The sequence below is a fragment of the Triturus cristatus genome, chromosome 1_2 (genome assembly GCF_964204655.1).
Source record: "Triturus cristatus chromosome 1_2, aTriCri1.1, whole genome shotgun sequence".
Classification (NCBI taxonomy): Eukaryota; Metazoa; Chordata; class Amphibia; order Caudata; family Salamandridae; genus Triturus; species Triturus cristatus.
This window is the reverse complement of record NC_140580.1, coordinates 576,283,628-576,305,398: the sequence shown is the minus strand read 5'-3', so window position 1 is coordinate 576,305,398 and position 21,771 is coordinate 576,283,628. Positions and strand designations below refer to the sequence as shown.

The 21,771-nt window shown below is 44.3% G+C and overlaps 1 protein-coding gene across 3 annotated transcripts in view; it reads right to left on the bottom strand.

The window, feature by feature from the left end:
- SLC68A1 (solute carrier family 68 member 1) overlaps positions 1 to 21,771 on the bottom strand; it is a 175,515-nt gene that overhangs the window by 9,181 nt on the left and 144,563 nt on the right. For all 3 annotated transcript variants that reach the window (XM_085606527.1, XM_085606528.1, XM_085606529.1), the window contains exon 8: positions 21,166 to 21,359. In XM_085606527.1, coding sequence (XP_085462653.1) covers positions 21,166 to 21,359 — 194 coding nt within the window. The remainder of the gene's footprint in view (positions 1 to 21,165; positions 21,360 to 21,771) is intronic.

The following is a 21,771-nucleotide window of genomic DNA, read 5'->3' as shown; positions in this document are numbered from 1 at the left end:
AGGCTTCGACCTAAAGAGGAGGAAATAGAGGACTAGGAAAACATTAAGAATAGAAAGAAGAAAAAAAAACATAAAATGGTGGCAGGTTCCGTAAGCATTGGATAAAATTATGCAAAGACTACCTCCAAGAGGACCTAACCCATTTTAAAGATGGTGGTCATTACACACACATTTAAAAAACACATACCGCTACAGCAAAATTAGAGCTCAATACCTCACAAATGGCAGCAAAAATAGAAATGGTGGGGGAGGAGCCTAGCGCTTGACCAAGATGGCCGCGTGAGCTTTGAGCTCCCGGGACCCACGCGCCCTCCGTCGATTATCCTGTCTTAAATCCTGTTTTATATGCACGGCATCTTGCAGATGACTCATTGCTGAGGCGATTGATGCTGCCCGGGTCCGGATCGCCCACCGGGAACCGGAGTTGTGCACGGCGGAAGATTGAGGCCTATCTCCGAGGGATGCCAGGGGCTGGCGTTGGCAGGATGCCCGGCCTCTAATTGAACAACAGCGGCCTGGCGAGGTGTGAACTGGCGGACGGAGCACGCCGTACTTTCACTTTCGCTTTCTCGCCCTTTGTTTGCCTTGGCCCGGGAGTGCCTTCTGATGCTTACTATCCCCTGGACGCCCTGCGCCCTACTCTGACTGGTTATTGCAGATCTGGCTTCTCCTGTTCCCTCTGACTGAGAGAGGGTCGTCTTTTTGCACCGGATTGCTCGGTGCTAGACATGTCGGGTAAAGCAGAGGGGGATAGGCTGAAACCCAAGGCTACCAGGCGGGGAGCCTATATTCAATCCAATAATATGGATCGCTATGCCCAGCAGAAGGGATCGCCTGGTGGATCGGGCCAGTCGCTGGACGTACAGAAGACTGCCTCATCCCCGACCTCGGAGCTCTCGTTGCAGGATGTCATGGGTGCGCTCGAGGGGATGCAGGCCTCGATTGGGAGACAGTTCGATGCCCTGGCGCACAAAGTGGATACCATCTTGGTGGATGTCAACCTGATCCGCGCGGATTTGGGCAAAACTAACGAGCGGGTTAAAACCCTTGACCTCAAGACCACAGGCCTCGCTGATGATGTCTCGGAACTTCAGACCGAAGTTCGTAAGCTGCGGGCCGAGAACGACCTCTCCGCCCGTAGGCTTGAGGACTTTGAGGGCCGGGCCAGGCGCAACAACGTGCGCATTATTGGGGTCCCGGAATCCTCGGACGAGATCTCCGCAGATCTGCTCGTGGAGGACTTGGTGCTTAACCATCTGAAGCCTAAGGGCCTTGGGAAGTTTTTTGCAGTCGAGCGGGCTCACAGAGTTCCTGGCGGGAGGCCCAGGGTGGGAGCCGCTCCGAGACCGATTGTCGCCCGGCTCTTTCACTTCCGAGATCGGGACGCTATCCTGCAAGCATCGCGGGTGACGGGCCCGGTCCCTTTTCAGAACGCATCAGTGAGCTTCTATCCTGACTTCACCCAGCTGGTGCAAAAGCAAAGGCAGAGTTTCCTGGGGGTGAAGAGACGTCTGCGGGAGAGGGACCTGAAATATGCCATGCTTTTCCCTGCCAGATTACGTGTGGTGTGTGAGGACCGAACTTTCTTCTTTGAGTCGCCTGCTATGACCGGAGAATGGCTGGACGCTTTGCCCCGACGACGGACTGGAGAGGATGCTGCCGCAGACGTGGAGGGTGGCCGGGATGGGCAGGGTTGATGCCTTTGGAGCCGGACTGACTTGCTTTGTTTCCAGACAATGGCTTGAGCTGATTGCAGTAAATACGGAGGGTTGCGGGAGGAAGATGGGAGCTCTTTCCTCCCTCAGGGTACTTTTTGTAGTTTTGGGTTCTGGTAGGGCGACAGGCACACTGCAAGTTGGGGGGGGCTTTGTAAGCTGCAGCAGGGGTGCAGGGTGGGGGGGGAGAACTGGGATTTTGGGGTTGTTGTTGGGGGGTTTGTTCCTGCAAGGCGTAGTAATGGTTGTCAGGGTTGTTCACTGGTGGCTCTTCGGGTGTGGGGTGGGCCTCTTTGTGTGTGGGGATGGGGGGTAGGGGCTTAAATGTTATTAGCTGGAAAGTTAATGGCTTGGGAGATCGTATTAAGCGGGGGATAGTCTTGCAGTTCTTGAAACGGTCTTTGCCGGATGTGGCCCTACTGCAGGAGACACACCTTATAGGTAATACTTGTTATGCTCTCAATAGAAAAGGTTACAAATTCATAGCTCACTCGGGATTCTCCTCCGGCTCCAGGGGTGTGGGAATCCTTGTTAGAGCTTCACTACCTTTCGAGGTGGACTCCACCATTGTTGATGATAGGGGGAGGTTTGTGGCGGTGGCGGGGAGGTGGGAGGGAAGAACGTTGGTTTTGGTTTCGGTTTATGTCCCTCCTGCCCTGCAGGCCACCACGTTTGCAGATCTGGGCAGGGCCTTGTTGGACCTCCCGGAGGGTATGCTAGTGGTGGGGGGAGATTTTAATGCTGTCGGCTCTGGGTTGCTGGATAGGTACCCGCCCAGGGACACCGGGGGGGCTCAGAAGTGGCTTCCAGACTTTATAGACACACTCGGCTTGGTAGACTGCTGGAGGCTCCGGCACCCCACACAGAGCCAATATACCTTTCACTCCGGGGCGCATGGTAGTCTCTCTCGGATTGATTACCTGCTCACTCTGGCTGCGCACGCCTCATTGGTATCTGAGGCTAGGCATATGGCGCGGGGCATATCTGATCATTCGCCAGTGTGGGTCCGGCTGGATGTCGGCCGCGAGGGAGGGGGCAGGGTTGCTCCTGTTAACCCCTGGTACTTTCGTGATCCCAAGATGCGCAGTGCGCTGTTGAAGACAGTTGATCATTATTTTAAGGACAATCAGGGTTCCGTTGACTCGGCCGTGTCGTTGTGGGAAGCATTTAAGACCGTGTTGAGAGGAGAGGCCCTCTCCTTGGTGGTGGCCGCCAAGCGACGGAGAGATGGCGAGGTTATGCAGGTTGAGGATGAGATCGAGGCTTTAGAGGTGGCCCTGGAGGGGGAGGTTACAGCGGCCTCACTGCATGATCTGAGCTTGAAGCAAGCGGAATATAAGGACCTGGTGACGAATGCCGCCAAGACCCTCAGTAGGGAACAGCAGGGTCGCTTGTACGATGTTGGCGATAAGGCCGGGAAACTCCTAGCTTGGCTGGACAAAAAAGAACGTGTTAATAGAGTGGTGCCTGAGCTGACGAGAGAAGGGGGAGAGGTGGTTGTTGATCCCGAGGGTATAGTACAGTGTTTTTCGGATTATTTCCGTATGGTTTACGCCTCAGTTACGGATAGGCCGACTGAGGATTCGCGTGACCTCCTGCGTGACATCGCTCTGCCCTGCCTTTCTGATGTAGATAGAGATGACCTCGATGAAGATATAACGGTTGATGAGGTGGCGGGTGCTATCCGCGCGCTGAACTCGGGCAAGGCCTCAGGCCCTAATGGTTTGCCGATTGATTTGTATAAGCTGTTCCCGGATAGGGTTGCCCCTCACCTGCGCGCCATGTTCGTGGAGGCGCGGGGGAGTGGGTCCCTCCCGTTGGACCAGCGACTGGCGACGATTGTTGTGATACATAAGGATGGTAAACCCCAGGACAAATGTGCCTCCTATCGGCCAATATCACTCCTTAATGCTGAGCCGAAAATTCTGGCTAAAATTCTGGCGGGCCGCTTGGTCAGGGTGCTTGGAGACTTGATTCACCCGGATCAATCGGGTTTTATCCCGCACCGTAACACTGCGTTAAACCTTAGGCGTCTTCATGGAGTGATTGCCAGGGCGAGCACGCTGCGAGAACCAGCTATTGTGGCGTCTCTTGATGCCACGATGGCTTTTGATACGGTGGAATGGGCATATCTGTGGGCTGTGCTTGCCAAGTTCGGCTTTGGCCCTGGTTTTGTGAGCTGGGTGAGGTTGCTTTATGAGGCTCCCCTTGCGAGTGTTGTGGTAAACGGGCGGACGTCGACTCCGTTCCAGCTTGGGAGGGGCACCCGGCAGGGTTGCCCCCTGTCGCCTTTGTTGTTCGCCCTCACCCTCGAGCCGCTGGTGGCGTGGATACGCTGGCACCCGGATATACGTGGACTTAGATGGTCGCCCGAGCACGAGGACCGTATTTCGCTCTATGCCGATGACATCCTGTTATATCTCGCCTCGCCTAAGAACTCGCTTATAGTGGTTTGTGACGTTCTGACATCTTTTGGTAGGAACTCGGGTCTCGTCGTCAATTGGAGTAAATCATATCTGTATGTTTTGAGCGGCGATGTTCCGCCTGTCCCGCGAACTTGTTCGATCCAGATCGCCCAGCAGGGCTTCGTGTACCTGGGGATTTTTATCTCCACTGATTCCACTTTGCGGTATGAGCGGAACCTGCTCCCTCCCCTGGCGCGTTTGCGGCGGGATGTTGCGGGCTGGCAGAGGATGCCGCTCTCCCTCGTCGGGCGCGCCGCCTTGTTCAAAATGATGTCTCTTCCCCGGTTCCTCTACGCCTTGCAGAATACTCTTGATTGGGTACGGGCCAGTTAATTTCGGGAGGTCGAAAGCCTCCAACGATCGTTGCTGTGGGATGGGCGGCCGCGCATAGCGATTGCTAAGTTGACGCTTCCGTGGTACGACGGGGGTATTGCGCTTCCGGACATTCGACGCTATTACTGGGCCACCCAGTTGAGCGCGATTAATCATGGTTTCTATGGTCCGGCTCTAAGCCCCGGCTACGCCATGGACCGATGGTTGTTGCGCGGCGGTAATTATCACAGAGCATTGTACTCGCGGTCGCTGGACTCGTCCCTCACAGGGCCCACTGGGGTGGCGGTGCGGGTGTGGAAGTTGGCGACTGACTCGCTGGGCTGGAAGGATAGGCTCACCCTTGCTACCCCGTTGTTTGAATCTGAAAAATTGGGGAAGCTTTGGCATACGAAAGGTTTTGAGAAATGGGACCTGATCGGTATCTCCGGGGTTGGAGATTTGCTGATTAAGGGGAGGGTGAAGTCCTTTGAAGAGCTGCAGAAGGAGTATGAGTTGGGGAAATCCGAGTTCTTACGCTATGTTCAGGTGCGTCATGCCCTGCGGTCAGTCCTCGTAGAAGGGGAGAAGGTGCCTGAGTCCTCTCCATTGGAGGACCGGATCCTCGATGGCCATATGCCAGAGAGTACGATCTCTCTCATCTATAAGAAACTGATCAATGTTCGGGCGGACCTGCTATTGGGGCTGCGGGACCAGTGGACTAGGGACAGACTTGAGCTGGATGACGAGGACTGGCAGTCTGCAGTTTCCTCTCCTAAGGAGGTCGCGATCCCATCACGTCTGAGGCTGGTGCAGCTCAAAATACTCCACAGAGTCTATGTTACGGGGCCAAGGCTGGTTCATATGGGATTTTCTGACGAGGGCTTATGTAGGAGGGGCTGTGGTATGGTGGGTACCTTCATGCATATCATTTGGGAATGTGGCGTCATCATGGAATTTTGGAGGAGAGTCTATGCGGTAATGGGGGAGGTGACGGGCATTGCTATGCAGCCAGAGGCGCGGTGTTGTCTCCTGAATGTTTGGGGGCCTACTGATCACGATGAGGCACAGACCCTGTGGGTGACTCTGGGTAACATGGTGGCTAAGCGAGACATAGCGCGCCTGTGGGGATCTGCGGGACCCCCCACATTGACTGCGTGGAAGGAAAACATGGACTGGAGTATGCTCAGGGAAAAGACTGTATACTGCGCTAGAGGGCGCCCTCGGAAGTGGCATGCCATTTGGGGGCGGTGGAACCAATATAGGGGGGGCATATGTCTTGCCCATGATCTGGATCCCCCGAGGAACAGCTCTCCCCTTAGCATTCTTTCCAGCTCTGTATATATATCTGATGGTTAATTGACTTCTTGGGCCTCTGCTTTTCCCCCTTTTTCCTCTTATCACAGCACTGTGACTGATAGACGAGGGGGGTCCGGTCTCCCCTGAGGGGCAATCACCAGTGGTATTCAGTGTTTTTCGCCTTGCTTGGGTTTGGTGTGTGTTTATGTTTATGTAAAATAGAACCTTTTTGCTTCTCCTTTTATGCACTGTGGACGCTTCTTTGTTCTGCTCTCCTGAAGCTGCCGAACCTCCGGGTTGTCGGCTGAATAGCTGTGTTCCTGTTTTTGAAGAATAAAGGTTTAAAAAAAAAAAAAAAAAAAAAAAGAGAAATGGTATAAAAACTGTCCCCATAGAGTGAGAGGGGAAAATAATTGGAGGCAACACTATGATTAAGAAGGACTTCTGGGTCAAAATGTGATGATCATGTACAAGGATATAAAATTGAGTTGCCATTAGTCTTATGGTAGTGGGGCACTGAAGTCCATATGACCCATGAAGGATAAGTCATTGATCCACTGACTGGCCCCTGTCCCAGACTGTTTAAACAGCCTTCTTGATCATTCATTAGAGCTTTAACAACATACTGGCTCTCAATTTGTACATTTACTTAAGAATTTGGAACCAGGACATCCAGATGAAGCTATCAGCTTATATGAGTCAGTCATACTTTCTTAGCTTGCAATTATCCATCTCTTTGATCTGTAATTTGCATGAGTGATTAGTGTGCGCGTGCTCCTCCTTATATCTCAAGACCATAATCTGTGATGCTCCACCTCCCTGCATCGTTTGCTGTGGGATCAGCACCAGGATGTGGCTGATAAAGTAGTTAGTTCCCTACCACTGCCACAGCACCCACACTTCAAAACTGGGTGTTTAACGGGCAGTTAGTTCCCTGCCACAGCACCCACACTTCAAAACTGGGTGTTTAACGGGCCTACCAAGGTCGATCTCCGCAACGTCTCAAACAGAACTTTAATATAAATCAGTAAATTGCATGTTTTAGTTGTATACAGATTAAGAAATATGAATATTGAGAATATGTAAAAAGAAGATCCTAAAGAAGGATCGTTAAGATTTGAAGTTGGTCACAAACACATCTTAATATGATGCAAGCCAAATAATTGGCTATATGAGTTTCTCGAAGTTAACACCTGCAAAAAATATTACTTAAACAGCTATCTAGAAATTATTACTTAGTTCTATTAACTTGGTGCTTGAAAGTTTAGCTGGGAGAAACAAAGGTGTTACCTTAGATGATTTGGTTTATTTTCCCAGGGGAATAGGGCGAGGTGAGAATGGTCAATAATACTGAATTTAAATCTGTTGTGTCTGGCAACATAGACATAACGCCCCTTAGGGAGGAGGGGTGACATGTACCATTAACTGGAGGGACACTGGGGAGACAACACTAGGGTGACATACACTGAAAGTAAGAGATTGTCAAGCACTATGAGAAAAAGATTAAAAGCCACAGGTACTCACAGACAATAAGGGTTTCAAACTAGTATTAAGGGACACAGTTTTAACACAATCTAGGACACAATATATTGGAAAAATAAGGCTTTTTTGAGTGGAAAATATTTTTTTACTTTGGACATAAATGTCCAGAACATACAGATTACGGGAGAGGAGCTATATCAGAAATGCTCAGATGACACCTACTGACTTTAAAATGGCTTACATAAAGAAGCACTGAACAAGCCAATAGTTTTGGATTTTGTACTTTGTGTGTACACACACACAGATATATGGAACAAGGTTGTAGCAAGCAACACTGTGTGCATGCGGGGTTTGAAGGGAAGGATATGGGTAGCCCAGATGCCCACATGCCTGATGCCCACTATCAAGCCAGCCTTAAGACACCCGCAACTAGTCCTAAAACCTTTTCCCAATACTGTCCTTGGAGAGGTTTAGAGATCCTTACCTGATACTTGGGCATCCCCGGAGACCATTACTTAAACCTCAGAGGCCTGCAGCTTTCATACACCTTCAGCTGATCCTTAAATACCCCAGACTGCCCTGACAGACATTTGGTATGTCCTCAGACATCCCAAGTCAAAGCCCTCATCCATGTCCAAGAGACCAAAGAACATATAGAAAACTAAATGCCTTCTACTCTGAATCATAATTCTCATAGCACTGAGCAAATGAGCTGTAACATTCCTAGAATGTTGCAGAGGCAGGGTCCAGGTTTCTCCCTCATAACAGGCTAGGTTTCTCCCTGAGAACATAAAAAAACACAACTGGCTAAATAATGATTTACACATCTCAGCTTTTTTGTTTTTTTAAGAATTTAGCTAAAAAACTGAACATTTTCAAGGCGGTCCTTTGAAAACCCTAATAAAATAAACCAAAATATTAAAGTAGTGCTTGCTGAGACTGCTCTTTCCCAGGGGTGTTAAGGCAACCCACTCACAAAGATCATTTTTTAAAAATGAAACATTTCTGAATAAACTGCTTTAAAAAACACATGAGCTTTACAACCTGATCTGAACATCGACAATGCAAGAGACGAATTGCAATACCTTCATAGTGTGCCAGGCACGTCTGATCCTTTTCAAATGCAAATAATTACTTCTGCCAGTCTCAATATTATCTTTAAGGCCCTAAGTAAACCAAATTAGACAGCCTTGTGAAAGGGCAACCATCACACACAGAATAGCAATAAAATGCCAAGGATCAAAATATTATCAGTGTTATGACCTCAATCTTCCAGGTTCGCTTCACATGTTCACCTCTCATATTCAATAAACTTCACTTTCTCAGCTTCTCCTCCCCCTGAATTGCCACCTCTTACCTCTTTTTCGGTTTCTGTTTCACTCCGATATACTTCTCATCCCATTTCTTCATATGCTTCTAATCAGTTTGCTATCTCAGCCTTTCTACATTTCCTTTCTATTTACCACCCCATCTCCTCAGTTTCTTTACTCTCACTTTGTCACTCACCTCTCCTATTCTTTCTCAAAACATCCTTTTTACCTACTTGTTTGCTCTTTTGTCCACCGTGAATTCTATTCCAAGTTTTACTTAATTGCCCCACTCTCATTCTGTCTCTGACTCCTGACTTTTTTTGAGTTGTGTTTGTTCATCATTTCTGACTCTTTCCGATTTCCTTTTCCTGTATTTATTTTTGCTTCTTCAAGTCGTTTTTATCCTTTTATACTTAACTCTTTCCTTCCCCTTCATTTTTTTCTACAATGTTTTCCCGATTGTTTCTATTTCTCATTTTCATTCACACTGTTTTTCCCAATATTCCTCTATCCCCATCGTTTAAACCATGTTCCTGATTTCCGGTTTCTTGCTTCATTTTTCTAAAATCAATTTTTTCTCTCTTCCCACTGTTTTAATTTTTGTAACTTTACATTTCCTTCTCTTCCTTTTTATTATTTCTCGCTCCTCCCATTTAATTTATTCTTGATTTTGGTCTTCCTTTTTTACTTTCTCTCATCCTTTCTTTTCCCTGTCTTTGCATCCTTCTTCCATTTTTCTCTTTTCTTTCTTCACCCAGCCCCTTTTGCCTCTTCTTTTCACACCTTTCCATTGTTTCTCCCTTTTCCATTTCTTTCGATCCTTTCTTCTCCTTCCTTGCTCCTGTCCTCACTGCCTTCTCTTTCATTCTTTCTCCCTTCCTTTCCCTATATAATTATGTTAGTTCTTTCTTCCATTCAATTACTTTTTCCTTTCCCCCTTTATCCTTTCTCTCTGAAGTTGCCCTTTTCTTCTCTTTGCTTTTTAATTTCGTTCTCAGTTTTTGGACTTGCTTTCTTCCCTTCCTACCTTTCTTTGTTTTTGTTCTGTTTTCATTTCCTTCTTACCTTCACACTTTTCCCATTCTCTATTTTACTGTTTTCTTCTGCTCGTTCTTGCTTTCTCCCACTTATTAATTCTTTTTTGTCCTTTTACTCCTCTTATTACATTTTCCTTTTCTTTCACTCTATTTCCTTTTCTGCTTGCTAACTTTATTTCCTCCTTTACCCCCATACTCTTCCCACTTTTATTTCTTTGTTTCCTTCTTTCCCTTTTCATCTATCCTTACTGTCTATCAATTCCTTTGCTCTCAATCATTCTATTTGGATACTGGTACTGGGGTATATGGCAAAAATGGGCATAGGGTACATGTGGTTGTAGAAATGAATGGATGAGATGAGGGGCAAGGGAGGGAATTATGTGCAATAGAGATCCTGGTATAATAGATGGCATGTAGTGATCAGGGCCATTATGGCTATGGCAAAGGTAAGAACACTGGGGTTATTGAATAAAGAGGAAGAGGTAGAGAGAGCTTGCTCTGCAGGAGTAATATTAAATAGTTCAATTCAATTCAAATCATCTTTATTCGAATTTTTCAAATTCATAAAAGCAATCACATATATGCAAATCCAAGTATAAAAACAAATATATATTTGTACAATACACAATATGTGGTCATAAATTATTCAACATTAAAATTATTTCAAGGGTTTTCCATTGTTTTGCTAACACGAAAAATCAATTCATTAGTTTCCAAGGTAAACAACAACGCATAAGACTGTTCTAAAGAAAGTGGTCTTTGTTTTTTAAAATATGGCAATAAAAACCATTTAATGTATTTTTTATAAAATTTACAAAGGAAGAAAAAGTGTAAATCATTTTGTGGACTCACTCCGTCACAAGGGCATAACATGTTTACTGATTTTGAAGAAAAATAACCTAAAGGAAAACATAATAAAAATCTGACAGTGCCAGCCCTAAGGCGAAACAGTAGTGATCTTTCCCAGTTTGTCATTGGCAACGTAAGGTATAGAGGGATTGATTGTCTGTGTAAGTCTTTGTTTACGTAGACCTGGACAGTTGATTTGGTTAATTCTACTGCCAGTCTCGTATTTCTATAAAGTGCGTAGAGTGCAAATTTAATTTCATTTTTATCTGAAGCCTCAATTTTGGTGGGATCATTAAATAAATGACTTTTACCCACACTACATAGTATCTTAAAGACACCAGCAAGCCACGGGATTCTCAACCCTTTCTCACAGTTTAAACAATCTCTTATAATTTCGTGGGTTAGAGAGGCCGCCGTGTTCCTCCAAATTGCCAGCCAGAACAAGGCAGGTCTTGTTGCCATAAAATCTGTTATATAGTGCAAATTCAATTCGCGATGACAGATATACTCCGAGGTGGCAATGGGGGCTCCGAGGAGTTTCCGACAGAAACGGTTTTCCTCGGTTTGAATAGTAGGGGTTTTAACCAATCCCCAAATCTCGGCGCCGTAAGTTGCTACCGGGACACATTGTGATTTAAAATTTTTTAAAATAGCTTTAGTGGCTCCTATTTTCTTAGGCCGTGGGAGACTGAGAACAGAATTAATGGCTTTTGAGAACTTGCTCGTGGCGTGGGCCAAATGCCCACCCCACGAGCCGTTCGCAGCAAAAACCATCCCTAAATAGGGAAAAGTATTAGTAGAACATAGCTTAGCAGTTCCCACCGCAATCGCACTAAGCTGTCTTTTCCCTGGTCCACAGGTCATAATAAAAGATTTTTTAAAGTTTACTTTGAGGTCCAATTTATCCATGTGCTGTACAAAACTATTGACCAAAGTGCGCAGGGCATTCGGGGTGAGACCCATGAGAACCGCATCATCTGCGTAAAGCAATGTTGGTAAAGGTCTCCCCGTATTTTTGGGACATCCATAGTGGCTAATTTTAAGGAGTTACTTAATCCGTTAATATAAACAATAAACAGCAGGGGAGCTAAAACGCACCCCTGCCTAACTCCTCTTTCCACTTTAATGGCCCCAGAGGCTTCCCCCGTCATCCCAATCCTTACCTTGGCTTTTGTGTTAGTATGCAAATAGGCCAAGAAATGTACAAGGGGGCGTCTAAACCATAATTTAATAGAATTGACCACAATTTTGACCTGTTTACATAATCAAAGGCGGACGATAAGTCCATAAAGGCTAGGTAAATTGGTGACGACCTAGCAATATTATATTTACCAATTACTAAATTTAAACATTGCTTATCGTCCCAACCCTACTTCGGAAACCCATTTGACATGGGTCCAAAACACCTAATTCCTCTGCCCATGTGTTTATTCTATTATATAGGACTCGCCCTAGTATTTTCAATGTATTATCCAAAAGAGAAATAGGTCTGTAATTTCCTGGGTCTGTTCTCTCCCCTTTCTTATATATTGGTACAATTATACTTGTGGACCAGGTGTCAGGCATGCCTGCCAAAGGTATACTATTAAAAACATTCATTAAAATCGGTGCCCAAAGATCAGGTTTCCATTTAATTATATCTATTGGGAAACCATCTGGCCCAGGGGCCTTGTTGCCAAGACTTTATCTGATAGCCACAATCACCTCGCCTAGGCTAATCTGTATAGAACATAGTTGGCCGTGTGTATACTCATCATTAGCTGTTGTATCCATAGCATATACTTTAGAGAAATGATCTTCCCAACAATCACTCGAAATAATACAATTAATTGTGGATAGTTGGTTTCTCATGTTGCGCATTTTTTTCACTACCGGCCAGAAGGTGGATGCATTCCTTCCTATTGCAGCATCAGAAAGCTCCTCCCATTGCTCTCTCAAGATTACTGCCTTGCGTACTTCTATTGCAGACTTATATTCATTTCTTGCCACCCTAACCTCCAATTGGGATCTTGGTTTTGCATTCAATGCTTTACGTAAGGCCCTATTGGGAACAGAACTATTTCTGTCAAACCACCTAGGGTCTTTACCTATACTATGGTTGGGCACAGTTAAAAAGTTTTTTATAATTATACATAAACTGGTAAAAGCATCAATTATCCTTTGGTTATTCCCATCTAAGGATTTGCATGGGTCAATTAAAACTTGATACTTATTTATAACATGCTCAACCACTTTTCCACTATCAACCCCCCTCCATTTCAACCTCAAATTGTTTGTGGCGGGGCTGATGTCTCTGGCGCCTGGGAAACTAGTAAACACTGGCAAAGAGCCCAATTTAATTTTAGCCACTAGTGCATTGTGATCACCGAAAGCAGTTTCCAAGACCTCAGCTGTTACGAGGCGATCAATTAGCTCAGATGACATAAAAATATAGTCAATAGTTGAGCTGTAATCTCTACCTCTGAATGTCGGGACGTTAACAACTGTGGAAATATAGTTTGTGTCCATTACGTTAGTTAGAGCATATTCATGAATAAAACAATCCAATTCTGTTCCGCGTTTTAATGCGCGGTTATTATACTTATCTCCTTCTATTATTTTGGATTTGGTAATTTTAGCATTAAAATCCCCTGCTAAAATGATCCTGTTACCTCTACAGTTATCTGATGGTTCAACAATATCCGATAAAAATTTTAAAAGTTGTATAAAATTTTTATTTGGGATTGAATAAAAGTCATTATTATAAAAATTGATCACATAAATGGGTACCTTCCTTTTATATTCAATGACCTGAATATTGGGGTTATTGGTGGGTATTGACTTTATACTACCACCTGCTGTTATCCTAACACCAATCAACATCCCACCCTTAGGGCGGCCATAATCATTCTTAGTTGCAATCACACTGTTGCAATGAAAACCTTCTATCTGGAGGTCGATAGTAGCCCAGGTCTCCTGAAACATTATTATATCTTTATCCTGTAGTATCCTTAGCCAGTTAGAATCCAACAGTCTGGGCTCTAGCCCTGCGACATTCCAGCTAAGGATATTCAAGTTCGTATTGGGTGATTTATCTGAAGGAGGTTTTACACTTTCTCCAGATTCCATCCCCATACTTTGAAATCTGTTTCTGGGCTTAACGGTCCCATCGCTACCATTAGTGTTTCCCATTACAGCAGTCCGTGCATTATTTATTTCTACAATTGACATACATTGTGTAGTAGATGCTACGACTGAATCTATAATTATATTCCTATTTTCCAGAGTTGGTTTTGAATGACTATAGACCATCTGTTTAGCTCTACCATTATTCAATATCTGTCCCTTCCGCTCTCTGGTTGGCGAATCAGTAGGAACTATGGGTCAATCTACAGACTCCAGACAGCTAAACCTATTAAAAGTCGGGATCCCTCTGTGGTCTCCCAAAAGGTTTCTATCATTTTGATTCCACACTCCCCACTCTCTCTGGTTCCCCTTCCAGTTCCGATAACCTATTCTGCTCCAATTTCCATCATCATAACGTGACCCGGAACAGCTTATGGAGGGATAAAAGAAAGCAAATCTTTTTATTTCAATACGTTCATTACATCCTAAGTTCCTCCATGAGCATATATGATCTACAGTATTTGGGTCCTCAAAATTGATGATTATGCAGTCGCCATGGGTCTTTTTCTCCTCTTGCCCTATCCATGGTACTCTACGTACCATTAGAATCCTGCTTGAACGATGAGGGGGTAAAGGGCGGTTAATGTTCAGCCAATGCTGGACTTTATTTTTTAGTGACCAGCTCGATTCCTCGATTTGACCTGCCATTTCTGGGACCCCTGTCATAATCACCACATAGGGGCTTGCTTCAGGGGGCAAATTAAATATATGTCTATCCCCTTTCGCCCCCATATCCTGAGCCCTTTTGGGCAATGTAGTATCATTAGCTAGGATGTTTTTCTGTCTGTTAGATTCGGTTAAAATAGGCAATTTAACGACCGTTTGCTTATCTGGGGCCTGTAAGGGACGTAATTGTACATTCATGGGATTATCCAACAGAGTAGGATCAGTAGGTTTAGTTTGTGTTCCCCCAGTCTTTAAAGCCCCATGCTTAAGGGAATCATTTGAGGTAGCACTCAGTATAGCCAGATGATTTTCAATTTGTGTCAGTCTGGACTCTATAGGGTACAAATAGGTTTTAAAAAGATCCCCAATTCTTGTCAAAAACTGGTTATTTATTTCGCAATTAATACATTTATTACATTTATTGCAAGTCCCACCCAAGATATTCGAAGACTTTTTACTTTGGGCATCCGGAACTGCGTCTATCACATCAGATTGATTGTCCCCTTTGCCATTGTTTCCATGATAATTTGATTCTTTCCCTTGCTTTTTCTTCGGCATAGAGAGTTTTTTAATTTTTGACACAGTTATCGGTTTTATTTGTTTCCGTATGGCACCCTCTCTCCTGCCTCTTAAGGATCTCGAACTTATCTCAACTGGCGTAGTGCTAATAATGAATTCCGGAGACTTTTCCAGTGCCAGGCTTAATTGTGAGTCTGTCAGTAAGTGTGATGCTGACAGATCGACCTCGTTTGGTATGCTATGTAGTTCTACTACTGTGGAGGCACTATTTTTATTTTTACCCTGTAGTGGAGTTTTAGCTAACGCAAGTGACCCCAGGGATGATCTTCTTGCCAAGGCTAAGTCTTGGGAGACTCTACGCTCCAAAAGACTAATGCCTTGATCTATGGCTTCATTTGCCCTTATAATAAAATTATCTATTGGGCCTATCCCCTGAGCTCCACCTCCAGTTAGTTTATTCCTACTGCCCTTTGTAGACATAGTACTAACAGTTTATTGGTTAAGTTAACTAAGGAGGATAATTAAATTGTTATAAGAGAAATCTATAGGAAGAGATACCTCGCAATCCCAATATGTTATAAGGAAAGGATAATCTATGGGAAGAGATACCTCGCAGTCCCAATTTGTTATAAGGAAAGGATAATCTATGGGAAGAGGTGCCTCGCAGTCCCAATTTGTCATAAGGAAAGGATAATCTATGGGAAGAGATACCTCGCAGTCCCAATTTGTTATAAGGAAAGGATAATCTATGGGAAGAGATACCTCGCAGTCCCAATTTGTTATAAGGAAAGGATAATCTATGGGAAGAGATACCTCGTATTCCCAATTTGTTAAACGAATACAAAATTTTATAAAATATAAAATACAAAGTGTTACGCAATTACAGGCTTAAATACCGGACAATTAAAACCATCAGTCACAATATCACATGGACAGAAAATACGTCACAATATTTAAGATATAAATACAAAATAGGAGTAGGATCAAAATAAAGTGGCTTATGCTAAAAAAACGAATACAGTATTTCAAAACAACTCGCCTCCTAAGTATAAAGTGCAAAACGTGCAAATCGTGCAAATGATGCAAATGCAGCGCTAAATAAATAGAACAATAAGCCTCCAAGAAATTAAGGTGCGAGTGCTCAGAAGGGGTGACTCGTGTTAACAGAGTCACATATAGTACTTATGGACTACAGTCCTATATAGGCAAAAAATAATGCGCCGCAATAAGATTATATATAAATAAATGCTTACAAATACAAGGAAAAGGAGAAAATCAAGTGTTAGCACCCTACAAGACTAGGATAACCACAATGAATATAGCAGACGAAATGTCCAAATGCAATATGGCCAGGCAATACAGTAAGAACCACAATGGCGGACTGAGCCGCCTCCTTTATGGTACAATTACCACATATACCGTAATATATACGTTACTTGGTCCGTGGACCACCAATACCTATATTAGCATGCAGCACTACTGAGACTATATGCGTCACGGGGCAGATGTTAGGGATATGGCCCAGCCCAGCCTCTACCGGCCCCGGACGGCCACAGACGGTCCCGCCCTTCTCCCGGGCTTAACCCGTGCGCGATCCCGCGACGCGGGGAATGTCCTCTAGATTTAAACGCCTCCTGGCGCGAAATGGGTGTTGCGTTGACGGCTTCCTGCCGCAAGGGACCATGGGGCTTGTAGTCCCTCCCTCACTGAGGCCGCGCTGATGGAAAAGAATGCGGCGGCGGGGAGAGACCTTCGGCAACACAGGAATGCAGAGCAGCAGCGAAAGCACTGGCCAGATAGGGACCCTGAATTGAAAGTCAGCAGAGCGCCCGCTCAGCCGGGAATGTCCTCTAGATTTAAACGCCTCCTGGCGCGAAATGGGTGTTGCGTTGACGACTTCCTGCCGCAAGGGACCGTGGGGCTTGTAGTCCCTCCCTCACTGCGGCCGCGCTGATGGAAAAGAATGCGGCGGCGGGGAGAGACCTTCGGCAACATAGGAATGCAGAGCAGCAGCGAAAGCACTGGCCAGATAGGGACCCTGAATTGAAAGTCAGCAGAGCGCCCGCTCAGCCGGGAATGTCCTCTAGATTTAAACGCCTCCTGGCGCGAAATGGGTGTTGCGTTGACGGCTTCCTGCCGCAAGGGACCGTGGGGCTTGTAGTCCCTCCCTCACTGCGGCCGCGCTGATGGAAAAGAATGCGGCGGCGGGGAGAGACCTTCGGCAACACAGGAATGCAGAGCAGCAGCGAAAGCACTGGCCAGATAGGGACCCTGAATTGAAAGTCAGCAACTATTAAATAGTTTGCATGGTGTAAAGAAATGGTGAGTGACAAGAGAACCAAACAGAGGATTGAGTACTCTATTAATGCAGTCAGTGAGTCAGTTAGACGTGGTGTTGATGTGCCCAAGGATAGCAATCTGCAGGGCAAGGGATGTGACTTGCGATAGAGATCTGGAGGTTGGCATAGGCCAGGGAGAGAGAGTTTTTAAGGAGTGACATACCCTGGCAGAGAGGAGTGGGGGTAATGTGTCTGGGGAAGGATCTTAAGGGTTTCTCCTACCTTGGAGAGGTCTCTAGAGGCTGAGGTTTATGTAAGGAAATAGATGCAGGGGGTATGCCTTGGATTTAGGAAATGCTTGTATTGTGAGGTGCCCAAGAAAGTCATCTGTAATGTGTGGGGCGCGCCCTGAAATATCACAAAAAAGGTACTGGCACTCAAGAAGTTGTCTACTGCCCTATGGCATAAAACTGAAATTTCCCTTGCTGCAGTGGGAACAACTTCTGCAGTGCGTTTCCTGCACTGCCGCCTGCTTCCCACAGTGAAGTCTCTGCACGAACAGTCAAGTGCAATATCACTGCTGCATCAACGACTCGCAGAATAATGTAACCTTAGAACAATTCCTGGATACAAAGCGGCACACTGCACTCAATGTTTTTGCTTTTCTATTTAAAAACACTTTTTCAACCTTATATGTTTTTACCAAGTTCCCTAAAATATGTGCTACAAAAAAGTAGCACAAAATGAAACATGCTTAAATAAGTTGGGTGCGCTTTTACGCTTAAGTTCCAAAGAGAGTAAAGCTCGCTTTAGTGGAGAGAGGTGAACCTTCAGGCAACTCTTGTATGTCAATATATTTTTAAAAATAGGATATACAGCCAAACATCAAATGAAGGGAGGAAGGAATCCACAGGGGATACCTTAGCTGGAAAACTGTTTTTAAAATTTAGTAACTTTTCCTTCTCCTGCAAAGGAAAATAGAATAATAAATTCTGCACTATCCACGCACTTTAAGCAAACAGATTCCTAAGGCACAGTTGACGGAATTGAGTATCATGTGTGAGAGTACAATTAACAATCCGTGCAAAAGGTGCTTCCTGATCTCCAAATAACAGCTTCACCAATGTCTGAGAAAGGGATGTTGCAAAAAAGGTTGAAGCCATCGCCTTGTCTTCTGGAATGAGCTCAAGCACGTCCTGGAAAAACTCAATTTCCCTCCTGATAGGTAAACTGGATGCATTCGAAAGTACATGTAGAGATTCTCTGCTTATTGATAAGTTTCTCTAAATTGCCTTGAGCACAGGAAACCAAGAATTGTCTGGATCTGCAGCAATCCTTTATCATCTCTTCCTCATCCCTGCTTTATCATTCACAGCTAAATATCTAAAGTCTGCACGGCTTGATCTATAGGCACCTCTGGATTATAAAATAGACCAGCAAATGTATCAAGTAAATTATGTGAAAATCAGAAACCATTTTAAGAAAAAAAGAAACAACTATCTAATTTCAATGAAAATTTCATAGGTTTGTTCAAAAGTGATTGGTATCTGTGAAGCTACCGTCGTAGTTCATGACAACTCTATGCAAGGTGGTTCCTGGAAGTTTCAGTAAGGAGAGCTCAACCTCCCAAAAGTGACTGGGGAGATCTGTTGAGAATATGCAACCTTTTCAGACCTTCTTGGAAGCATTGGCTAAGTGGGACCTTAAAGTAAAAACAATTTTTCAGTTTACTTTCTAAACGCAATAATGGCTAAAAGGTAATAGCTAACTGAACCACAATGAAGACCACATTTCACTAGGCTTAAGAAGCATAATGCAACAAACTCTACCGGGAGAGAAGGGGCTGCGCAGATGTAAAATGCATCAAAGATAAAAACTCATCCACTTCTTCAAGTAAGGTTTGGTGGACTGAGGTTGGCTCCCTTATAATTTTCATCAATCTTCAGCTTCAGAGGTATGTACTTGAAAGACATTGGGAGACACGCTACCAAGCTGAGAAAGCTCAAGTTGTGAGAGAATCTTATGCTTTTCCTATTGAACAATTGGTTCTCTCAGCAAGGATGTCTGATGGATGGGTGATGTGACAAAAAAATAATCTCAACAAGTACAGATATACTTCTACCTAAAGAAACTGGCCAGAGTATGGTGCTTTATAGTATCATTTTACACATACACAAGTGGAAACTGCCATAGTAGAGACCACTGTCAAAATTACTATGCTGACCTCGGCCAGGAGGTGTTGGCCACAGATCTCAGGAGCAGCGGATGTTTCAACAGTTTCATATATAAATGACTCCTGCAACATGTATTGAACAACTGCTGTGTACACTTTATCTTGCAGCTGTATTCATTACCTCATTAAATGACAGAGGATTACCTGGAGGTGATTTCTTAGTTGGAAAGAATATCTTCTGATGGGCATGAATAAAGTTCAGCCAATTTGTCACAAGTATACCATTTTTTTCACAAGCAGGTGGCATTTCCGGAGGATGAGGATCTATGAAGTGATAGTCTCAGTCCTTATCTTAAGCTGGCTCAATAGTCCTTGTGGCTTAAAATATCTCCCTCTGATGATTATATCAGCACCAAACCACCTGGTTCTGAAATTTCCACCCCCCAGCTCAGACTTAAATTTCGGACTTGTCTATTAGTGGCAGATAGGTTGCTCGGCTGTTAAGCATTCCATGGCACACTCCCAAGAACACTGCCATATGGGCCCTCTAAGCAAAGACGCAACATGGAAAAGTGACGGTGGGTGGATTGCACAACTGGTTCCTTCCTGAGAGAGGTGGGGAGGGGATGCATATAAGGTGATAGAGACATGGGCATGGGCCTTCTTTATCTTCTAGTGTGGAGAATCTTTCCTATGTATAGTTTGGACTACGCCAAAAGGCTTTGTAGTCTTAGAATGCTGTGCAGGGAACAGCTGTGAATGTATTATTCCGCTGACACTGGGTCTCATTTAAAAAAAGTTTCTACAAGCAAAAATGTCATGGTAAGGAGGAAGGCAGTATAGACACCTGCAGTACCCGCCTTGAACCTAGATCTCACCTGTCATCTCAACATCTTACGGACTACAGTAACTGAATGAACCTGTTTATGCCTCTTAAGAGACAACGGTCAATGTTAACTGAAGAGATAGACAGAAAGTGTGGCATAGGTGTGACATCCTGGGAAAACTATCACTGGAGAAAGAAGGCACGCCTTGGGAATGTACAAACATTGTGAGAAAACATCAAAGGTGAACTTTGTTTGGGCTCTGTTAGGTCCATTGAAAGAACGGATACCAAATGGTTGGAAAAGAAAAAATTACTTATATAAAATGCTAGTTCATAAACTCCATTAACAAACTCATGAAACACAGAATAGATCCCCAGAAAAGCGGGATTCCAGAACACTTTAATCAAGAAAAACAACTTATACAAAAATGAGTATGACTATTAAATTATATTTCATTTTTTAACAACTCCCATTTTCAATTAACAGCTGACACAAACAGATCTATTACACTCCAATAATTAATGCAGCATCTTTTAAACTAAACAAGATGGAAAGATAATTGGCTAATAAGTAGTAGTAGTGTGTGTGTGTGTGTAGCTAAAACACAGGACTATGCCTTTACCGCTCCAGGCTCATCCCTCCTCTGCCAGGCAGCATACAATAACCAGGTCGGTCATTATACCAGAAATGTAATAATTAGCTTTAAAAGCTGCTGATCAAGTACCAGATATGAGAAAAGGTTTCTCTAGTGGCAACCTTAAGTAAACAAAATGCAGCCTAAAATACAATCTTCTGATTGTCAGGAGAACAAAAAAGACTTGATTGTGTGACAAAATTTAGCTGCAGCATTGGCAACACAGATACGAGTTACATCTAACGATGCACATTTGGAAATACGGAGTATTAGGAGCAACAAAGAGGAACAAACCATGCTCAGAAAAGTTGTTTAGGTAGGAGCATAGTTGACAAGAAGATAACGTTGTCTTAAATGCATCATTGATTACTACTCAAAGAAAGACCAAATATTTTTAGTGATCTGCCCAACAGCTAAAAGTTAGCCTGCAACTTACCTGTGTAAACACATAATAGCCAGGTCCCAATCAGAGGGGCAAAGGTCTGGCCTGGTTTAGTTACCAAAGCAACCATTCCAAATAACAGAGCAGAGGCAGCTTGCTTCCTACGATTCAACACGAAATCTTCATCCACAAGGTCAGTTATGACAAGGTTCAGAAGCTTGCATGTCCCCTCTGTGAACACTCGGTTACTGGGTGTTAGTAAAAAAACAAAATAAATGTGTTAGGTGGCAAAATGAAGAGTTCTTAATTCATTGCTAACACTTTTACTTATCAAATGACCTGGTGTTCTATAACATGCACAAGGCAAGTTACTCAGTACAATTACATAGGTTCTTTAAGTTTGTAGAATCACAACGTTCGTGGAATACAATGGCAACATGAAGTCTGCTTTAGAAAAGTACCCATACAGCACACATGCACTCTATTTCAAGACATAGCTAGATAAAAAAAAATCACATCATCTACAAATGCAGTTGAATATCAAGTACTATATTTAAGTCGGCGAATGTATGAAATAGGGGCAGAGTTGGGCTGAGGCAAACAGGATTCAGAGAAGAACTAGGCCATAGAGAACAAAAATGCTAGAGTTGAGATTCAAAG